We start from the raw sequence: 22,162 nt of genomic DNA, 5'->3' as shown, positions 1-22,162 counted from the left end.
AGTGGCGCTAGGCGCCCAGAGGCTTCCAAATGACTCGTTGTGCTGCCTATTCCCACATGTTCAGTGAAGTGCAGGGATTGTGGGTGGGGGGGGGGGTGTATCTGCAAATGGATCGCCATGTACAGCAGCAGCACCACGCGCATCCCACTGAACTCTCTCCCACGCAACAACGCCAATCAAACTCACCCCTCACCCCCCCACCCCTCCCTCCCCCCTGCGAGATGGATTATGCCAAGCTGAGCCAAGAAGCCCTTTAATCGCTTAGCCGGACGAAACCAAATTGAGAGAACGCAGGGGTTTGTAAGCGATGCCGGCCTCTTCCCGGTCTCCGACACGACCATACGGACCCCCCCCCCCCTGATGCCCCCCCCCTTTCACCCATACGCCCCTCCCCTCCCTCCCCATCCCCCCCCTCCCCTCCCACCTCGACCGCCCGCCATCGCCCGGGCCAGCCCTCCACTTGCGGTCCTGTCTGCTAATGTCTGCTATTTGCTGCGAGCCTAATAGGGGCCTTGCAGGAGGAAGCCGAGGAGGGAGGGGGGGAAGCGTTTTATGTGTGTGGCGAAATCTCTCTCTCGCTCGCTCTCGCACTCTCTCGATCTCTCTCTCTCCCTCCCTCACTCCCTCATTCTCTCTCGATCTCTCTTTTTTTTACGATCAGTGGAAGACAAGAAGATGCTCGGTGTATTCGGCACTTTGCTTCGTTCATCATTTCGTATTTTTTTTTTTTATAAAATTTAAATTTTTTTACTCTGCTTTATGTAAAGCCCCACCTCTCGCTCACTCTCTCGCTGACTCGCTCGCTCTCTCTCTCGATCTCTCTCTCTCTCTCTGGGTCTCTCTCTTTTTTTCTCTCTCAATCTCTCTCGATCTCTCTAAATCCCTTTCTTTTTTTAGGATCAGAGTAAACAAGAAGATGCTCGGTTTAGTGGGCACTTTGCTTCGTTCATCATTTCGGGTTTTTTCCTCCCCCATTGCTTTGCTTCATGTGCTCCCCCACCCCCCACATTTTGAAATGAAATATTTTACGTGTTTTCCATTTTGAAACAAAATCAATCTCTCGAAACTTCTCTCTCTGGATCTGTCTCTCAATCTCTCTCGATCTCTCTCTCTCTCTTTTACGATCAGGTGTAGTCGGCACTTTGCTTCGTTCATCATTTCAGTTTTTGTTCAATGCTGATGTGCCCCCCCCCCCTCGTTTTGTAAATGAAATATTTCACGAAAGATGTCACGCTCTGCTCTCCTCCTTCTTACCTCTTACCTCTCTCTCTACCCCCTCTCTCTATCCCCCCCTCTCTGTACCCCACCTCTCTCTCTACCCCCTCTCTCTACCCCCTGTCTCTACCCCCTCTCTCTACCCTCCCCTCTCTCTCTACCCTCCCCTCTTTCTCTACCCCCTCTCTCTACCCCCTATCTCTACCCTCCCCTCTCTCTCTCTACCCCCTCTCTCCCTACTCCATGTCTATGTTCCCCCCGTTTTCGATATAATATTTTGAATTTTCACTCTCTCCGTGTGGTCGCGTGGAGGCATCGCAATTTTTTTTTGAGCAGAAAAAAAAGTGGGTGGCCACGGCCTTTAGAGTCAGCTCCCTAATCACGACGATGGTGATTATGATGATAATACAAACTGGAGAGTGTGAAGAGAAGTGCTTATTGTTGTCTGGGACAACATCGGATTGGCAGGGAGGCAGGCGGGCCACCGCGAGAGAGGAAGTGCGAGCCGCTGGCACCCGGCACACACGAGGCGATGGTTGCAAAAGCAAGTTCAAGAGTGAGTCACATTGTTGGGGGTGGGGGGGTGGGGGGGGTGTGGGGGGGAGGGTAGGGAGGGAGGGTAGGGGGGGGGAGGGTAGGGGGGGAGGGTAGGGGGGGAGGGTAGGGGGGAGGGTAGGGGGGGAGGGTAGGGGGGGAGGGTGTGGGGGGGAGGGTAGGGGGGGAGGGTGTGGGGGGGGTAGGGGGGTGGGTGTGGGGCAGAGTGTGGGGGAGTATGTGGGGGGGAGGGTAGGGAGGGAGGGTGTGGGGGGGAGGGTAGGGGACAGTGTGGGGGGGAGGGTAGGGGACAGTGTGGGGGGGAGGGTAGGGGGGGAGGGTGTGGGGGGGAGGGTAGGGAGGGAGGGTGTGGGGGGGAGGGTGTGGGGGGGAGGGTAGGGGGTGTGGGGGGGAGGGTAGGGGGGGAGGGTGTGGGGGGGGAGGGTAGGGGTCGGAGTTCCAGAGACGAGGGTGAGGTCTCATTTGCAAGAGTGACCAGTGCCACACAAGTGGCAGAAGCAATATCGTCAGAAGAAAAAAAAAACACGAAAGTTTAAAAAAAGGAGCGACGTTGAACCGGCGAATAGAGAGCAGGGAATAGTGCAGAGCGCTCGAGCCCAAAAACAAAATGAAATTGATTTCCAGTAACAAGAGTCAGCCCGGACAAATCACTTTTATTTTTAAAGCCATTCGTTTAATAAAAAAAAGAAAATCTGGATTGAAAATGATTGCTTTCCCAGCTGTTTTTTTGTGTTTTGGTGTGTTGTCCTTCCGCCCTCCGCCCCCCCTCGGCACCTTCGATTAGCCACGGTTGGCTACGTAGGGTGCGAAAGAAGTTCAACACGGACATGTGACTCGTAAGACGGTGGTCACCGCATCGCGTGGCGCTTTCAGATGCGCTTCTGCGGCCGTCTGGAACGCTCTTCCCTTCCCATATTCGGAAGCCACTGGAGCCATGCACGTTTAAATCATCGTCTAGATGGACGAAATCATTGATGTTAGAACTGCTTTTTGTGTTTAGTTTATGTTGCCCATTCCCCCGCACCTCCGAGTAGCCACGGTCGCCTACGTAGGGTGCGAAAGAAGTTAGACGTGCAAGCGAACTCACGGAGCGCTTATCCAGCAATGCCACAGGCGAGTAAAAGATGATTCATCGGATCGATTGTCTAGGACTAGAGGCGCCGTGGAGGCGAGGGAAATTCTATCTGCGTTGCAAACTGCAAGAAATAAAAAATAAAAAACCTCAAGATACGGTACATTAACACCGTGCCCTGTAGACGGACACTCGCGTCATGCGGGGGACATTAGATTCATATGGAATCTAGTTTTATATTTATATCGTCGCAATTTATTTCAACGTCGGCACTCAGCTGGGCCTCCCACTCCACTGCGTAACGAGGGCATTGTGACGTCACTTCGTGTCAGCCAATCGTGGAGCCGGTACGCCCTCGAGGGGAAGCAGCCGACTGATGGTCGGGACACGTGGTGTGCAGTGTGGAGGAGGATGTTGTGATGATGGGTGGGACACGTGGTGTGGAGGAGGAGGTTGTGATGATGGGTGGGACACGTGGTGTGCAGTGTGGAGGAGGAGAATGGGGTAAGCAACTTGCAAGTTGTGAATAGGAGGAGGTTGTGATGATGGGTGGGACGCGTGGTGGAGGAGGAGGGGGAGGGAGGCCAGGTCACCGAGATGGGCGTTGCAGTGTCACCCAGAGGTCAGCGACCAAGGGGACAGCCCTAATATGACGACGATGGTGACTGTACGAGTGGATATGCGTCTGTTGAACTTCTTTCGCACCATACATCACCAACCGTGCTAAATCGAAGGTTGCACGGGGGGGGGGGGGGGTAAGGACAACAAACTCGACACGACGAGGACGTGTCGACCGTGCGACAAGGGAGACGCCTGAAGTCACCACGTGGTGCTGACCAGCGTGGTGAAGTATGGTCAAACAACCTCGATGGCCAGGTCTTCATCCAGCAGTCGAGTGACAAGGGGCGATGGGGGTTTTTGTGTATCTGTAGCACAAAGACAAAGATCCCCCATGTAACCTATACAGGCTGTTGGGGCAAGTGCTGTTAGCGAGCACCTATGAAGGCCGGAACGGTACACGAGGGCGTGGGTGGCCAGCAACCACGCCCGACCGCCTTTGTCTCCATAGTGGCAATGTTTTTAGACACCGCACCAGGTACTCATTTGAGGCTGAGTCGACCTAAGCGAGGCCCAGTATCGGTTCAGATAATCGCCACTGGTGTTGGCCGTGAACGGAAATCTAACTCGGGTGGCACCGGGTTCGTAGCAGAGCGCGCTAACCGCTACACTGCTGCTCCCCACACACGCACACACACACGTACACACAAGAACACATGCGCGCACGCACGCACGCACACACGCACGCACACACGTGCACACGCACACACGCAACAACAACAACAACCGCCATTCGCCACTAAGTGGCGGTGACGTCACCACGATGCTTGTGCCAGGCCAAGTGCACCTTGAGGCCACGTGAAGTGTCGAACGCCCGCTGGCAGGAGGTCACGGGGCAGACCCAGGTGCCACGGGTCGACTGACCGAGATGACCGAGATGACTGGCTGATGCACCACCTGTGCCCCCTACTGTGCCAACTTGCTGTGCTTTAGCCACCCGGCGCTCCGCTCGTTGTTGTGAGCGTCGCTCCTCTGCCCTCCGTTGTTGTTGGAGGGCGACTGCCTCCAACTGCCCAGTAGCGTCCTTCACGAGCCTCCTCCACAGAGGCCGATCTTGACACCGCTGGTACCAGTCATCGGCAAGTCCACTCAGCTCCACGTCCTCCTGTACCACATCAGCTCCATCTCTTCTCCAGCCCGTGCCGCGCCCGTCTAGCCCCCTCGATCCGGCCGAACAAAAGCTGTTTAGGCATGCGGTGGCTGGGCATGCGGGCTACATGACCCAGCCAACGCAGCCTTGCCTGCCGGAGGAGCTCACTGATGGGACTTTGCCCAGATCTTTCAAGGATTTGTGAGCTCCTCACACAATCCAGCCTGGTTAAACCCAGGATGGATCGTAGGCAGGCCAGCCTAAATGTTTCCAACCGGCGAAGATGCTCCACCAGGGGGGTCCACGTCTCGCAAGCGTAGAGAAGGGAGGGAATGACCGTGGCCGAGAAGACCTGAAGCTTCGTGCGGAGCGACAGACCAGGTAGCTTCCACACAGCGTTACGCAACCGATGAAAAGATATTGCCGCTCGACTGATTCGGAGTGAGACCTCTGCTGATAAACTGGAGCCGGTCATAAGCACACTGCCCAGGTATGGGAAACTCTCCACTCTCTCCACAACTGCCCCATCACCAATTGGGAGTTGTGGGGGTGGAGTGTCCGATGGTACAAAATACCCAGGCAGGTGCTTAGTTTTGGTGGGGCTGATGGTAAGGCCCACCTCTTAGTGGCACGCTCCAGTCTCAGCAGCAGCGTCTCCAACTCCTCTTCTGAATGAGCAGCTATTACCAAATCATCGGCATACATAACGTGGTTGACCAATAGAGAGCCATCCCTTGATCGCACCCGGGCATCGATCAGCCTCCCATTATATCTGTACCAAATGGAAATTCCCCCGGTACAGCTGTTGAAGGCTTCACGAACTACGCGGTCAAAATAGATGTTAAATAATGTGGGAGCCAGAGGACATCCCTGTCGCACCCCAAGGTGTACAGGGAAAGGCTCCGACTCCCGGCCACGTAGTTTTACCCGGGCCCGCTCACCATCATGAAGGTCCTTAATGATCGTGAGCTGAGGGTCAGGGACTCCGAATGCACGAAGAACAACCCAGAGCCCAGTCCTACTGATGGTATCATAGGCCTTGACCAGGTCAATAAAGCAGAGATGTAGGTCTTTTGGAATTCCCTACACCTCTGCTGTAGCAGACGGACAGAAAATATGGCATCTGTGCAGGACCGCCCTTTCCTGAAACCGCATTGGGGCTCCGCAAGCCCCTCCTCAGCGTGCCTAGCAAGGCGATGTTGAATAATCCTTGCCAGGACCTTACCCGGCACACTGAGGAGTGAGATGCCCCTGTAGTTGTTACAGTCGGTACGGTCCCCCTTCTTAAAGAGGGGGCCCACCAGGGCATCCTTCCAGTCCTGCGGAACCCGTCCAGTGGTCCAGACTGTTGTTATGATGTCATATAGGGCAGTCTGTGCACAAACGCCACTCTCCCTCAGCATTTCGCTTGGGAGATCATCTCTGCCCGGTGCCTTCCCTGGTCTCAGACTCCGGATCGCCCTCAGTACTTCCTCAACAGCTGGCACCTCAGCCAGCCACTCACAGGGGGTGACCTCTTCCAATATTTGAGGCACCGCAGCCTCAGCAGGGTTATCACCACTTTTTGCCATGATGTTTTCCTGGCTGAGAGAATTTCCCTCCCCCAGGACCTCACAGAAATGCTCAGCAAATCTGCAAACCTGTTCCTGGGGGTCGGAGATTGGATCACCGTTTTTTCCTCTAATGATGGTAATAGGTGTGGCGCTGCAGGTTACTTTTTTGATGGAGTTAAATAGTGATTTGTGATCACGGGCCACTGAGGCAGACTCCATCTCCTCAGCAACCCGCGACCACCACCCATCCTTACAGCGCCTTACGGCTCTCCGAACTTCCGAGCGAAGGCTGCGGTAAACCTCCTCATTCTCTGACGTGGGATGCTGTAGGCGATGAGAGTGGGCCTGTCGCTTTTTCTCAATTAACCTGAACACCTCCTCTGTCAGCCAGGGTTTCTGGGGAGGTCTGGACCGCGTACCCAAAGCAGCCATTGCAGCTGCATGAGTCACAGTCTTAAACCTCGCCCATTTACCCTCGACATCAGGTGGAGTGGGGGACGATGCCAACCTTAGCTGCAAGCGATGATGAAATTCTCGCTTGCAACTTTTATCAGCTAACTGAGACCAGGCCACTTTTGGTTGGAATGGGATCCTGGGTGTACACCCACCACCGGAGTGGAAGAAAGGCAGGCGCATCTTACAGATGACTAGTCGATGGTCAGAGGACAGATCAGCTCCACGGTAGGTCCTGGTGTCAAGGACATGGGCTCGCATCCGCTGGTCCGTCACTATGTAGTCCAGCAGATGTTCTTGCTTGGACCCGGCATGTATCCATGATGTTGTGTGGATGCACCGATGCCGGAAGAGCGTGTTGGTAATTACAAGCCCATGGGCTGCACAAAAATCTAGCAGCCTCCTACCGTTATTATTGAGCTGATCTGGCCCATGCCTTCCAATCACTCCAGACCAGGTGCCAGCATCATGACCAACTCGGGCATTGAAGTCACCCAACAAGATGACTCTGTCCCGAGTGGCCACTTTAGCCAGCACCTGTGACAGGAGGTTATAGAAAGCGTCTGACTCATCGGCTTTGCCTGCATCCCTCCACGGATGTTCATCTTCGGTGGGGGCATAAGTAACCATGACCACCACTCCTCGCCTCTGGTTGATGGGAAGGCGAGCCCAAAGTATCCTGGGGCTTACAGCTTCCCACACCTCACCGCCATGCTCCCACGCCCCCTTCATTCTTTTGTTCAGAAGAAGAGCCACATCCTGTTGTTTGGCAGTCTCCTGCCCCGAGTAGAGGACTGTCCACCCCTCATGGTGGCAGGAGCCAGAACCGGTCCACCGGACCTCCTGAATGCCACAGAGATCCAGGCGGTACCGGTCCAGCTCCCGACAGAGAAGTGGCAGCCTCTCCTCCGCAGTGAGCGTTCGAACATTCCACGTGGCCATCCGCAATGGTTTTTTGTTGTTTCTGGAGGAGCCCCGAGGGTGAAAATTCAATCTCCTGGCTCCGCCAAATGGGGTTTGGCCAGGAGACGTCATAAAAGCCTGACCCCCCGGGGCCTCCGGCACAAGCTTATTTGTTTCAGGTTTATGTTTCATTCGTAGTTTAGTGGTGGTTAATTGAAGGTGGAGGGGTTACCAGCCCCTCGCACCCGTCCAGAGCCCCCGTTTAGCCACTGTGGTGGTCACAGACGCCATGAGGGGAGAGGCCAATGGGCATTGGCCCTCCCCCCACAGCACTGCCCACGACAGTGTTGCCCGTCCGGCACCGCGAGGAGGTAGGAGGTTGTTTTGCCGGACACACGCACACACGTACACACACGCACACACGCGCGCACACGCGCGCACGCACGCACGCACACACACGCACACACGCGCACACACGTGCACACGCACACACGCACACACGTGCGCACACACGCGCGCACACACGCGCGCACGCACGCACGCACACACGCACACACGCGCACACACGCGCACACGCGCACACGCGCGCGCACGCACACTCATTCACAATTATTAACACTCCTACCACACACACACACATTCCCGCACGCACAGTGAATACTCGCATTTACATAAATTTCCATGTAGGAGCTCACCAAACACACAGATGCACTTTCACAGTCGGCAAGTGGGCAAGCACATAAACAATGAGGGCACACACACACACAGACACAAGCACACAAACACAAAGACAAAGATCCCCCGTATAAACTCTAACCGGCGTTTGGGGCAAGTGCTGTTCGCTAGTAGCAGCACCTTTGAAGGCCGGCACGGGACACGATAGTAGCTTGAAAACTTTTACCAGTCAAGGCCCGCGCCAAACCAAGTGGCTTATCACGTAGACACTTATAGCAGCCAAATGCTCTGAATGCGTGACGTTGTTTTTCAATGTGGAGGGAAAAAGCAGAGGACCCGGACAAAAATTCACACGACCACGGGGAGAGAGACACGCAAACTCTAAATATTCAGCAGCAGGCGTCAGGGTCGGGATCGAACCCGGACGCAGGCTCACACAATCACACAGGTACACACACACACCTACACACTCACACACCTACACACTCACACACCTACACACTCACACAGGTACACACACACCTATACACACACCTACACACTCACACCTACACACTCACACACGTATATCACACGCATACATACACACACGCATATCACACAGGTACACACACACACACAAGTACGCACTCACACACACGCGAGCTTGCTAACACGCACAAAGTGCACAAACTTGTCAGTCATACGCATCTGCAGCCAGTAATTCGCGTCTCCGACGGGCTACGGCTCTTTGGCAAAGCAGACGGCTTCTCGAAAGCCCCAAAAGAACATTAGTATCTCCCGCCGGGGCCGCTATTTATACAGAGCAGAGACAAGATAAAAATATAAACACGAACGATGGCGAACGACCGGCAATGGTAGTGGTGGTTGGTGCGGTGCTGTGCGACACGGCCGAGCGGGAATCGTTGCTCCAGACACTCGTGGGAGAATCGCCGAGAGTCCCAGGGGCTCTCGCTCAAGAGGGTCCTGCCCGCCAGGGCTGGCCACAAGGAGGCTGGAGGGCGCACTCGCGGGGGGGGGGGGGGGGCAAATCCACCCCCTGCCCCCCCCCTCCTCCTCCTCTTCGCCCACCCCGACACTTTTAAAATTAAGTCGAAGTATAACTTCTGACACCGTGACCTCAAAGAGTGGGGGACCTCCGCCCCCCTCAACCGAATCGCGGCTCTCCCCCCCTCACCCCCAACGCGCGAGGCCCGGGGCAGTCGCCCCGAATCGCCGCCTTCACCCAGAAGGGCGGCTCCGGGTCCTGCCCCCACCACCACCACCACCTCCTCCCCTCTTAAACAACCACGATGTCCGTGCCGCACGGCGAGATTGGTCTGCACGAAGCCAAAAAGTCGGACGAGGGGCTGAAGTTAAAATCGTTTCAACTTAGACGGTGGGGAACTTTGTGACGTCCGTCGCTCGCACGACTGCGGTGGTGGTCGGCATCACGCAGCTCTGAAGTCGCGTGGCTCTTTGGCTGTCTTCCCCCCCCCCCCCCCCCCCCCCAGTTTTGAGGGCTGTCGTTTAGAAAAAAAAAATCTTATTGGTTCTTTCGGTAAAGTAACGCAGAAGGGAAGCAATACAATAATAAAAATTAAAAATAATACAATAATTCTCACGACGTTTCGGTCACAACGCAAGCAGCCGTCCTCAGGAGTCATTCAGACGCTGTCTCCCCGACAGACCTGGTCTTCACCTGAGGACGGCTGCTTGCGTTGTGGCCGAAACGTCGTGAGAATTTTATATGTTTGAATTTTATTATTTTATTGCTTCCCTTCTGCGTGACTTTACCGAAAGAACCAAGAAGATGAATCCCTGCAGTCACGAAAGCTTTAAATCGAAAAAAAATCTTCAAACATCAATGAACGTAAAGGTCAAACGACGACATTTGGTCAGGGAACGCGGGACACTGTGGGATGTCTTGGTGACGGACGCAATGACACAGCAGTTAAACAGTGTTTCACTAATAACTCAAGGGGGTATACACTTCATGGACGCAGTTTACTCCATCACCTATTTTGTTTGTTTAAGTCAGAATGTGTTGTTGTTGTTGTTATCGTCTTGCTGTGTCTGTGTGTGTGTGTACAAGTGGCTCTGCGTGTGTGATGCGGAACTCTAGAACTATACAATTAGGTTTTTTCGGTAAAGTCACGTAGGGGGAAAAACAAAATAAATTAAAATGAAAAAATTAAATTCTTTTTATTTCGTTTTTTTGGTAAAGTCACATAGGTAAAAAAACTAAATAAAATGAATTAAAATGAAAACAATTACATTGTTTTAATTTAGTTTTTTCGGTAAAGTCACGTAGGTAAAAAAAACTAAATAAAATGAATTAAAATGAAAACAATTAAATTGTTTTAATTTCGTTTTTTCGGTAAAGTCACGTAGGTAAAAAAAAACTAAATAAAATAAATTAAAATGAAAACAATTAAATTGTTTCAATTTAGTTGTTTTAATTTATTTTATTTCTTGACTTCACCGAAAAAACAAAGAGTATGGATCCTTGCAGTCACGAAAACTTCAAATCTAGAATCTCTCGAACTATGTTGGCCAAAGATGAAACAAAACTGAACAGATGTCTCGCGCTCGTGCAGGGCTGCCCCCCGTAGTGCAGCGAGGGGGGGGGGGTGATGCAGTGATGCACAGGGGTCAGAGGTCAGGGCGATTTCTCATTCGAGACTGTCGTCTGCCCGCCTCCCACGTCAGTGTCTCGCTGTTTCGGCTGTTTCACGTTGCACGCGACGGCAAAGCTCTGCACGACATGTCGCCACGGTGGCTAGGAGATGTTGACTACCTCGCCCGGTGTACAGGAGGTCGTGGGTTCGATCCCGACTCTGACGCCTGCTGTGTATTTGGAGTTTGCGTGTCTCTCTCTCTCTATCATCATCACGGTGGCTAGGAGATGTTAACTACCTCGCCTGGTCTACAGGAGGTCGTGGGTTCGATCCCGATTCTGACGCCGGCTGCTGTATATTTGGAGTTTGCGTGTCTCTCTCTCTCTCACAATCATCATCACGGTGGGTGGGAGAAGTTGACTACCTCGCCCGGTATGCATGATATCGTGGGTTCAATCCCGACCCAGAGCGCATTGGGATCCGAGGATTGAATGCGCATTATACACTTGAATTATTATTGTGTTTGGAGTTTGCGTGTGTCTCTCTCTCTCTCTCTCTTGTTATTCGCCGGGTTTTTTTTCTCAGGGTCCTCTGGATTTTTTTCCCTCCACACATCTAAGGATCAAAATCACGCGTTTAGAGTGTTTGGGTGCAATAAATGTCCACGTGATGATAATGCCACCGCTTTGAGACATCGTTTACGATTGCCAGGTCGATTCTGAAAAAGAAGCTAATAGCTCAGTGGGCTTTACATGGTAAAATAAAATAGATATATACTTTCGTTTTATTTGCATATATATTGAGCGATTTGTTTACCCCTCCTGTACTTTGCGCTCCTATCGTTGTGTTTGTTTTTATTGTTTGTTTTTTTGTTGTTGTATGTAACGTTCTGAGCTGCCCCGACTGGAACATCTGTAAAAAGAGCTTTTCAGCTCATCGGATTCCTCCTGCAGTATAAAACACATTCCTCCTGCAGAGGGAGCTGGTAGGAACACGTTGGGTTGCTCGGTCAATGGCCAGGGTCAATGGCGGCGTGGTGTATTCCGCAAATATGCCCGACTGTGAGGGCGGGCACAAGCCGGCGTGAGTAGGTTAAACGTTGAGTTTTATAAGGGAACCACGGGGTGACCAGCCCCTCCCCACCCCCCCACCCAGCCCCACCCCTCCCACCCAGCCCCTCCCCACCCTCCCCACCCAGCCCCTCCCCACCCTCCCCTCCCCACCCAGCCCCACCCTCCCCACCCAGCCCCTCCCCACCCTCCCCACCCAGCCCCTCCCCACCCAGCCCCACCCAGCCCCACCCCTCCCACCCCCACCCAGCCCCACCCTCCCCACCCAGCCCCTCCCACCCTCCCCACCCAGCACCGCCCCACCCTCCCCACCCAGCCCCTCCCCACCCTCCCCACCCAGCCCCTCCCCACCCAGCCCCACCCAGCCCCACCCTCCCACCTCCCACCCCCCACCCAGCCCCACCCTCCCCACCCAGCCCCTCCCCACCCTCCCCACCCAGCACCGCCCCACCCTCCCCACCCAGCCCCTCCCCACCCTCCCCACCCAGCCCCTCCCCACCCAGCCCCACCCAGCCCCACCCCGCCCACCCCCCACCCAGCCCCACCCTCCCCACCCAGCCCCTCCCCACCCTCCCCACCCAGCACCGCCCCACCCTCCCCACCCAGCCCCTCCCCACCCTCCCCACCCAGCCCCTCCCCACCCTCCCCACCCAGCCCCTCCCCACCCAGCCCCTCCCCACCCAGCCCCTCCCGCCCACCCAGCCCCTCCCTGCGCGACGGACGGACGGACACAACAATCCCCTGTGGGCTGGTGTAACCAGGAGGTTCCTACCAGAGTAATCCCCTGTGGGCTGGTGTAACCAGGAGGTTCCTACCAGTATTAATTAATATTTAGCTCAGTGGCCCTGACCTGGTCGTGGTAGTGGTGGTGGTAAAACAAACATTGTGGCTTAATAGTTTAGTTGAGTTACGTGTGGATAGCGGTGGGTGATCGAGCTCGCGATTCTGCCCGTGACACGTGGCTGGGTGGGCGAGCTCGTGGCGGCTGTTGTTGTTGCTGTTGCCTATCGATGCGATGCCTCCACAAGCTGCGTAGAGGAGCCGCACATTAACAACTCTGGCACCTCCCAGTTCAACCAGTCTACACAACAAAGGCTCATTCCTAACAGCAATCTCAGCCGCACCAACCTCACAATAATAATTCAAAACTCCGATCCAGGTGCCTACCTTGGCTCCTCCTCCCCTCTCAACCAGTATATATACAAGGTCGGGTCTCTTGGAATTTCTCTTTACTTGATACAGCAATCGTGCTGTGACGGTTCCACCTGAAGACGGAAGCTTGTGTTGCCTCCGAAACGTCGTGATTTCTATTTATGCTACTTTTATTAATTAAAATTTTATTTTTTACCTACGTGACTTTACCGAAAAAAACCTAAGAGTATGTCTGCGTAGAGCAAACAAAGTTCCGACCGACGTGCCGTCCCTCGTTTTGCCTCCGAATTAAATGCCAGGCATGCCCCCCCCCCCCTCTTTAGTGGTCTATTGTGGGTCATACACAGCGTATGACACGATATATATAGAGAGAGACTATTTAGAGAGAGTAGTAGTATGAATCAAGCTATTCAAGTGGCCTTACTGATCTGTGTACTTTGAGTGTCTCGCACGGGGTGAGATATGTGCATTTCATCAGAGCTGCATTATGTATATATTTAGGAATAATAGGAAAGTCTTTCTGGTTTAAGTCTCTAATGATGACATTACATCGGAATCCGGCATACATGGTGGAGGTGGTGGCTCTGATGGTGGTGGAGGTGGTGATGGTGGTGATGGTGGAGGTGGTGGAGGTGGCGATGGTGGAGGAGGTGGTGGTGGTGGTGATGGTGGAGGTGGTGATGGTGGCGGTGATGATGATGGTGGAGGTGGTGGTGACGGTGGCGGTGATGGCGGTGACGGTAGAGGTGGTGATGGTGGCGGTGATGATGATGATGGTGGAGGTGGTGACGGTGGAGGTGGTGGTCGTGACGGTGGCGGTGGCTGCGATGCTGCTGCTGCTGAGGGCAGCGTCAGCGAGATGCGCGCGAGCCGTGGGGGAGGCTGCCCGGGTCACCGAGACGAGCTGCAGACTGGGAGCAGCTCGCGCTCGCTGCTCGAGCGGCAGGGCCGCTGCCAACGCCGAGGCGGAGACACTTCCCTTCACGGGAGAGGGGGAGGAGGAGGGGGAGGCGTGGGTCCCCTTCACGGGAGGGAGGAGGAGGAGGAGGGGGAGGAGGAGGAGGGGGAGGGAGGAGGGGTAGGAGGAGGAGGGGGAGGGAGGAGGGGGAGGAGGAGTAGGGGGAGGAGGAGGGGTGGAGGCGTGGCTTCGCCTTCACGGGAGGGAAGAGGAGGAGGGGGAGGGAGGGGTAGGAGGAGGGGGAGGAGAAGAAAGGGGGGTGAGGAGGAGGAGGGGGAGCAGGAGGGGGAGGAGGGGGAGAAAGGGGGGGAACCCGACCTGCCACTGCGCATCCGCTCGCCCGCCCGCCGACGCCTCGAGGTTGTGGCTTTCTTTGGCACAGTCCGTGCGACGTTGCCAAGAAATGCCCGGCGCGCACTCTAAGAATAAACGATTCAACCAAATTTATTTTTACTTGACCAGGGAAGGTCCCCCATTGAGATGCGATGTAGTTTTCTTTTTCCGAATGTGACCTGGCCGTCGCTAACGATAGCTCAACGAAATGAGCTTATCATCATCATCAGCAGCATCGCGTGGAAATGTATCGCAGCCGAATGCTCGGAAGGCGTGGCGTTGATTCTCCAACGTGGAGGGAAAAACCGGAGTGCCCGGAGAAAAATCCACGGAGAGAGACTTTTTGACTTTTACACAACTTTTATTGCCGCCAGCAGCAACAGCACTGGAGGAGATTCCGATACGAAACACACAAAGTCACCAGCAAACAAATGAAAACAAACGCTACAAATGCACGCGCTGTGGCGCTAAAAGCACCGCGCACAACACGAAATAAAGCCACGTGGTGGTGGTGGTGATCGCGCACGCCACGGTGACGAGCGAGCGCTTCAGAAGGTGAACACCACGAGGGTGCCGTCCACGCTGGTGCAGAGAGGGGCTTGTCCGGCTCCCCAGCGTTCGAAGAAGACGCGCACATCACCGACATGTGTGTGGTACGCGTGCTCCAGCCGGAGCCGCGCCTTAAGCAGGCCCCTGAACACTGGAAGCACAGCAGAGAGAGAGAGAGACATGCGAACTGCAACTATACAACAGGGGTCAGGGTTGGGATTGAACCCACGACCTCCTGTATACCTGGCGAGGTCGTTAACATCTCTCCACCGCTGTCCCCCCTCTCGCCCCCCCCCCCCCCCTGGTGGCGAGAGGGTCATAGACGGAACCGTGAATTGCTCACTCGCACTGCCACATTGAGTTGTGTGTTCACGTGTGGAGCGGTGGTGCAGCGGTTAACTCGCTTCGCTAACGATGCCGGCGACCCCAGCCAGGTTCGATTCCCGCCTCACGGCCACCACCGTAACACCGGTGGCGATTATGAGGACCGAACCTGGACCTCCTCTAGGTCGACTCAGCCTTAAATAAGTACCTGGTGCGATGTGTAAACATCGGTACTAGGGAGAGAAAGGCGGCCGGGCGTGGTGCTGGCCACCCACCCCCTCGTGTGCCGTGCCGGCCTTCATAGGTGCTTGCCAACAGCACTTGCCCCTACAGTCTGTTAAGGCTATATGGGTGATCTTTGTCTTTGTGCGATGGGCAGCGGTGGTGTGGCGCTGCACTACGAACCTGGCGACCCGGGTTCGACTCCCGCTCATGGCCAACACCGATGACGATTATCAGAACCGGTCGTGGACCTCCTCTAGGTCGACTCAGCCTCAAATGAGTACCTGGTGCGGTGTGTAAACATCGCAACTATGGGGACAAAGGCGGCCGGGCGTGGTGTTGGCCACCCACCCCCTATCGCCACGGTGGCTAGGAGAATAAGAAATGATTTTGCTGCTGTAAATTTCCACGCCATAAGCCACTTGGTTGAGCTATTATTTGGGCTTGAGCTGGTAAGATTTTCTTTTTTTTTAAGGTTAGTGTAAATGTATATATATATAAAAGCAATTTGCTTATATTCTTGGTTCTTTCAGTAAAGTCACGTAGAAGGGAAATAATAAAATAATAAAAATAAACCATTATATTTATTAATTTTATTATTTTACATGATAATTAAACTTTTTATTATTTTATTAGTTCCCTTCTACGTGACTTTACCGAAAGAACCAAGGATATGAATCCCTGCATGCACGAAAGCTTTAAATCGAAATTCAATTTGCTTATCTTTCCTCTACCTTGCACGTCTATAGACGTATTTTAGAATGTTTGTTGTCGTGACGTTATGACCCCCACATCTGTGAAATATAAATAAAAGAGCTTCACGACTCATCGGATTCCTCCTCCTCCTCCGGTATAAATAAACAGCCGGAGGTTCTGAAAGTGAAAATCCCACCACCTCTCAAATGAGATTCCGCACGTGTCAATATCAGCCCTCGACAGGGGATGGGGTGTTTAAATAGCGTGGCGTGGTAACACAAGCATGCCCCCCCCCCCCTTCCTCCTCCGTGTGTGAGCCCCCGCCCCCGGGTTTATATTTCGCTGGCGGAATGACTCCACTTAGCCCGGCACGCGAGAGAGAGGAATTCGAAATAGTCTGCATGGCTACTTAAATATAACCGCGCGGACAATCTTAACGATTTACACCCCAGCCACCGCCCCCACCGCCCCTATCCCACCACCACCACCCCTACCCCACCATCACCACCCCTACCCCACCACCACCACCACCCCTACCCCACCATCACCACCACCACCCCCACCACCACCACCCCACAACCACCACCCCCACCCCACCACCACCACCCCTACCGCACCACCACCACCACCCCACCACCACCCCCCCCACCGCCCCCACCGCCCCTACCCCACCATCACCCCCCCCCCCCACCTTTCCCCTCCGAGATGTAATCCATGCTAAGGAAGTCCGGTACAAGCAAAGAATGTTGACGGTCGTGGTGGTGGTGGTAGTGGTGGTGTGAGGAGTGGTGGTGCAGCGGTTAGCGCTGCTGCCCTGGGAACCAGTCCGAGGCCTCCCTGTAGGTTGACTCGGCCTCAAATGAGTACCTGGTGCGGTGTGTAAAAACATCGCCACTGGGGAGACAAAGGCGGCCGGGAGTGGTGCTGGCCACCCACCCCCCTCGCGTGTCGTGCCGGCCTTCATAGGCGTTGCTACTGACTAACAGCACTTGCCCCAACAGCCTGTTAAGGCTATATGGGCGATATTTGTCTTTGTGAGAATGCTCTCCAACTACAAACAAACAGCGCCCGTGGTGCTGCCAAAGCCGACATAAGTCGGCCACGTTTGTTGTTCGTCACGTGACGACAGCTTAATCATTCGTGGGCGCCACGGTGGCTGGGAGATGTTAACTACATCGCCAGGTATACGGGAGGTCGTGGGTTCAATCCCGACCCTGACGCCTGTTGTCCATTGGGAGTCTGCGTGTCTCTTTCTATCATCATCATCAATCACGGTGGCGAGGAGATGTTAACTACCTCGCCAGGTATACGGGAGGTCGTGGGTTCAATCCCGACCCTGACGCCTGCTGTCCATTGGGAGTCTGCGTGTGTCTCTGCCCGTGGTCGCGTGGAATTTTCTCTGGTTCCTCCGGGGTTTTCGCTCCACATTTAGAATCAACATCGCGCGTTCAGAGTATTTGGCTGCTAGAAATCTCCAAGTAATGATGATAGGCCCCCTCGTTGAGTTCTTTCTTTTTTTTTTTAAAGTGGCCTTCTTCCCTCTCTACTTTGGGTCGGTTGCCTCCTGCTTCTGGTTTTGTTTCCTGCTTTTGATGCATTGCGCATTGGGATCCTGGGATAGGATGCTCAATTATACTTTGCAATTGTGATGTATTCTTATCGTCGTTTGTGGTGGCCGGGTCGCTTCTGAAAAAGAAGATGCGTCGCAGCTCAAGTGGAACTTACGTGGTTAAAACAAAAATAATGTTAAAATCTTCTTGTTTCTTTCGGTAAAGTCATGTAGAAGGGAAATAATAAAATAATAAATATAAAACATTATAAAATAATTCTCACGACGCTTCGGCCACAACGCAAGCAGCCGATATGTTCTTCACCTGAGGACGGCTGCTTGCGTTGTGGCCGAAACGTCGTGAGAATTATTTTATTGTTTTATTTTTATTTTTTTATTATTTCCCTTCTACGTGACTTTACCGAAAGAACCAAGAAGATGAATCCCTGCAGTCACGAAAGCTTTAAATCGAAATATTAAAATCATTTTACGATTTTCGTTCTCGAGTTTAATTGGATCTCGTCGGTTTGTCCCGGCTCGGTGTGTGTGTGCAGGGACCACGTGTACCACGTGGACCTGGACAACGCGCACGGCGAGGAGATCCCCAGCGAGAAGGTGAGGTGGGGGTGGAGGGGTGCTGGTGGCGGTGGCTCTTCGAGGCACGGCGGCCGCCCTGGTCAATACTACGGCGGGCGGCTTTAGAGTAAAAATAAAAACAATAGAATTTTTTTTAATACATATATAGCTCAGTGGGCCTTACCTGGTAAATCACAACAGTTTCTAGTTTTAAATCAGTGGTTATTAACCCAGGGGTTGCTTGGAGATGCCCCTTTCTGGGGGTGCGAGACGTGGGCAGATTTTTTTCAGAAGGTAAATCATCGATACAAATTAAGCGTGGGGCACGCAAGTACAACTTACTTTGTGTCATCAAACCCCGTGTTTTAATATATTGTAAAAAAAAATACGGTTGACAACCAAAGGGGTGCAAGGCTGCAGTAAAGGTGAAGGACCACACTGGTTACCATGAGTTTAGTTTACAGGCTGAGTGCTAAACTAATGGGCATCATGAGAGAGGCATGTTGACATCGATGCTTACGATTTGTTCGCCAGACGCTGACCTGGAAGTCGAGAGCAACAGACAAGGACATCTGCACCATGAAAGGCAAACAGAAGGTGACGCGAGACATGAGCTGTGTCAAACCTACACCGCACCACACACAACACCAAAGACAAATATTACCCGTGTAGCCTTAACAGACTTAGGGGCAAGTGCTGTTAGCGAGCACCTATGAAGGCCGGCACGGCACACGAGGGGGTGGGTGGCCAGCACCACGCCCGGCCGCCTTTGTCCCCCCTGTGGCGATGTTTACACACCGCGCCAGGTACTATTTTTTGAGGTTCAGTCGACCTAGGGGAGGCCCAGGACCCTGCAACCTGAGTTCGATTCTGGTCCACGACCAACGTTGGCACTGGGCTTCCTCTAGGTTGACTCAGTGTGAAATCCATACCCCCCTACCCCGCCCCACCTCCACAGGACGAGTGCCACAACTTCATCAAGGTGCTTCTCCCGCGCAACGACGGCACCATCTTCGTGTGTGGCACCAACGCCTTCAACCCCATGTGCCGCGTCTATCGGGTGAGTCGGTGGCTCTCTGTGTGTGTGTGAGTCGGTGGCACCAACGCCTTCAACCCCATGTGCCGCGTCTATCGGGTGAGTCGGTGGCTCTCTGTGTGTGTGAATGTGTGGCTCTCTGTGTGTGTGAGTCTGTGGCACCAACGCCTTCAACCCCATGTGCCGCGTCTATCGGGTGAGTCGGTGGCTCTCTGAGTGTGAGTCTGTGGCTCTCTGTGTGTGTGTGAGTCGGTGGCTCTCTGTGTGTGTGAGTCTGTGGCTCTCTTTGTGTGTGTGAGTCTGTGGCACCAACGCCTTCAACCCCATGTGCCGCGTCTATCGGGTGAGTCGGTGGCTCTCTGTGTGTGTGAATGTGTGGCTCTCTCTGTGTGTGTGAGTCTGTGGCACCAACGCCTTCAACCCCATGTGCCGCGTCTATCGGGTGAGTCGGTGGCTCTCTGTGTGTGTGTGAGTCTGTGGCACCAACGCCTTCAACCCCATGTGCCGCGTCTATCGGGTGAGTCGGTGGCTCTCTGTGTGTGTGAGTCTGTGGCACCAACGCCTTCAACCCCATGTGCCGCGTCTATCGGGTGAGTCGGTGGCTCTCTGTGTGTGTGAGTCTGTGGCACCAACGCCTTCAACCCCATGTGCCGCGTCTATCGGGTGAGTCTGTGGCTCTCTCTGTGTGTGTGAGTCTGTAGCTTTGTGTGTGAGTCTGTGGCTTTCTGTGTGAGTCTGTGGCTCTGTGTGTGTGTGAGTCTGTGGCACCAACGCCTTCAACCCCATGTGCCGCGTCTATCGGGTGAGTCGGTGGCTCTCTGTGTGAGTCTGTGGCTCTCTCTGTGTGTGTGAGTCTGTGGCACCAACGCCTTCAACCCCATGTGCCGCGTCTATCGGGTGAGTCGGTGGCTCTCTGTGTGTGTGTGAGTCTGTGGCACCAACGCCTTCAACCCCATGTGCCGCGTCTATCGGGTGAGTCGGTGGCTCTCTGTGTGAGTGTGTGGCTCTCTGTGTGTGTGAGTCTGTGGCTCTGTGTGTGTGTGAGTCTGTGGCTCTCTCTCTCTGTGAGTCTGTGGCTCTCTGTGTGAGTCTGTGGCTCTCTATGTGAGTCTGTGGCTCTCTGTGTGTGAGTCTGTGGCTCTGTGTGTGTGTGAGTCTGTGGCTCTCTCTCTCTGTGAGTCTGTGGCTCTCTGTGTGAGTCTGTGGCTCTCTATGTGAGTCTGTGGCTCTCTGTGTGCGAGTCTGTGGCTCTCTGTGTGCGAGTCTGTGGCTCTCTGTGTGAGTCTGTGGCTCTCTGTGTAAGTCTGTGGCTCTCTCTATGTGAGTCTGTGGCTCTCTGTGAGTCTGTGGCTCTCTGTGTGAGTCTGTGGCTCTCTGTGTGAGTCTGTGGCTCTCTGTGTGAGTCTACGGGTCTGTATGTAAGTGTATGGTCCATGTAATTATACGGCTCATGTAAGTAGATCTAATTATATGGCCCATGTAAGTATATGGCTCATGTAAGTAGATCTAATTATGTGGCACGTGTAGGTCTATGTAAGTCCTGGGCTAATGTAAGCGCACGCAAGTCTGCGGGCACGTACGCGCGTACCTACGTAAGTGTGTGTGTGTGTGTGCGCGTGTGGCTCAATGTAAATCACGCCCAGGCCGTCGGGACGTGCGTTGGCCCAGCGCCCCGTTCCGTGGAGGGTTAATCGGAGCCACCCCGAGCTCGCAGCTCCTCGAGATGCGTTCCGCTGCCCCCCCCCCTGCCCCCCCCCCCCGGTCGTTAACCCGTCGACTTGCGGAAGTGGCAAATGTGACACCGCACAGGGCGGTGATTGACAGGCGCCGAGTGCGCTGGCGCTGGCGCTCGCCGAAGAGGCTCACACACGCGCAGACGCACAGACGGGCGCTCACACACGCTCACGAAGATCCCCCGTGTAGCCTTAACAGACTGTAGGGGCAAGTGCTGTTAGCGAGCACCTATGAAGGCCGGCACGGCACGCTAGGGGGTAGGTGGCCAACACCACGCCCGATGTTTGCACATCGCACCAGATATTCATTTGAGGCTGAGTCGACCTAGTGGAGGCTCATGACCGGGTTTAGATAATCGTCACTGGTGTTTGCCGTGAGCGGGAATCGAACCCGGGTCGCCAGGTTCGTAGTGCAGCGCGCTAACCGCTGTACCACCGCTCCCCACATACACTCACACGCGCTCACACACACGCACACACGCACATGTATGCGCTCGCTCACACGTGGGCTCACACACGCGGGCACGGACACGCTCGCTCGCTCACACACGCACGCACACACGCACGCGCACAGAATCCGAATATTTAGTTCTACCGGAGGAATCTGATGAGCTATGAAGCTCTTTCCATAGCTCATAGCAGATGTCCGGTAAGAGGCACGGGGTCAGAACATTCCAACAACAACAACAACAAACAATACAAACACGACGGGAGTATAGGAAAGGTAAACAAACCACTTAAAGAAAATGCCGAAAAAACTGAGATACATTTAGATTTGAAATTTTCGTGACAGCAGGGATTCATACACTTTGGTTCTTTCGGTAAAGTCAAGTAGGTAGAAAATAAAATAAAATAAATTAAATCACGACGTTTCGATTGCAACACAAGCAATCATCATCAGGTGGGAAACCCATGACACACACAGACACACGCACAGACACACACAGATACACGCACACACACACACAGACACACACAGACACACACACACACAAAGATCAAACAAAGATCCCCCGTATAGCCTTAACAGACTGTAAGGGCAAGTGCTGTTAGCGAGCGCCTATGAAGGCCGGAACGGTACACGAGGGGGTGGGTGGCCAGCACCACGCCCGACCGCCTTTGTCTCCCCAGTGGCGATGTTTACACACCGCAACAGGTACTCATTTCAGGCTGAGTCGACCTAGGGGAGGCCCAGGACCGGTTCAGATAATCGTCACTGGTGTTAGCCGT

At 54.1% G+C, this 22,162-nt stretch overlaps 1 protein-coding gene across 4 annotated transcripts in view; it reads left to right on the top strand.

The window, feature by feature from the left end:
• LOC133343175 (semaphorin-6A-like) overlaps positions 1-22,162 on the top strand; it is a 160,027-nt gene that overhangs the window by 93,499 nt on the left and 44,366 nt on the right. For all 4 annotated transcript variants that reach the window (XM_061552889.1, XM_061552804.1, XM_061552651.1 and 1 more), the window contains exons 4-6: positions 18,142-18,202; positions 18,698-18,760; positions 19,122-19,223. In XM_061552889.1, the coding sequence (XP_061408873.1) occupies positions 18,142-18,202; positions 18,698-18,760; positions 19,122-19,223 (226 nt within the window). The remainder of the gene's footprint in view (positions 1-18,141; positions 18,203-18,697; positions 18,761-19,121; positions 19,224-22,162) is intronic.

The sequence above is a fragment of the Lethenteron reissneri genome, chromosome 1 (genome assembly GCF_015708825.2).
Source record: "Lethenteron reissneri isolate LAM-NWPU_2019-01 chromosome 1, ASM1570882v1, whole genome shotgun sequence".
Lineage (NCBI taxonomy): Eukaryota > Metazoa > Chordata > Hyperoartia > Petromyzontiformes > Petromyzontidae > Lethenteron > Lethenteron reissneri.
This window is presented reverse-complemented; position numbering and strand designations above follow the sequence as displayed.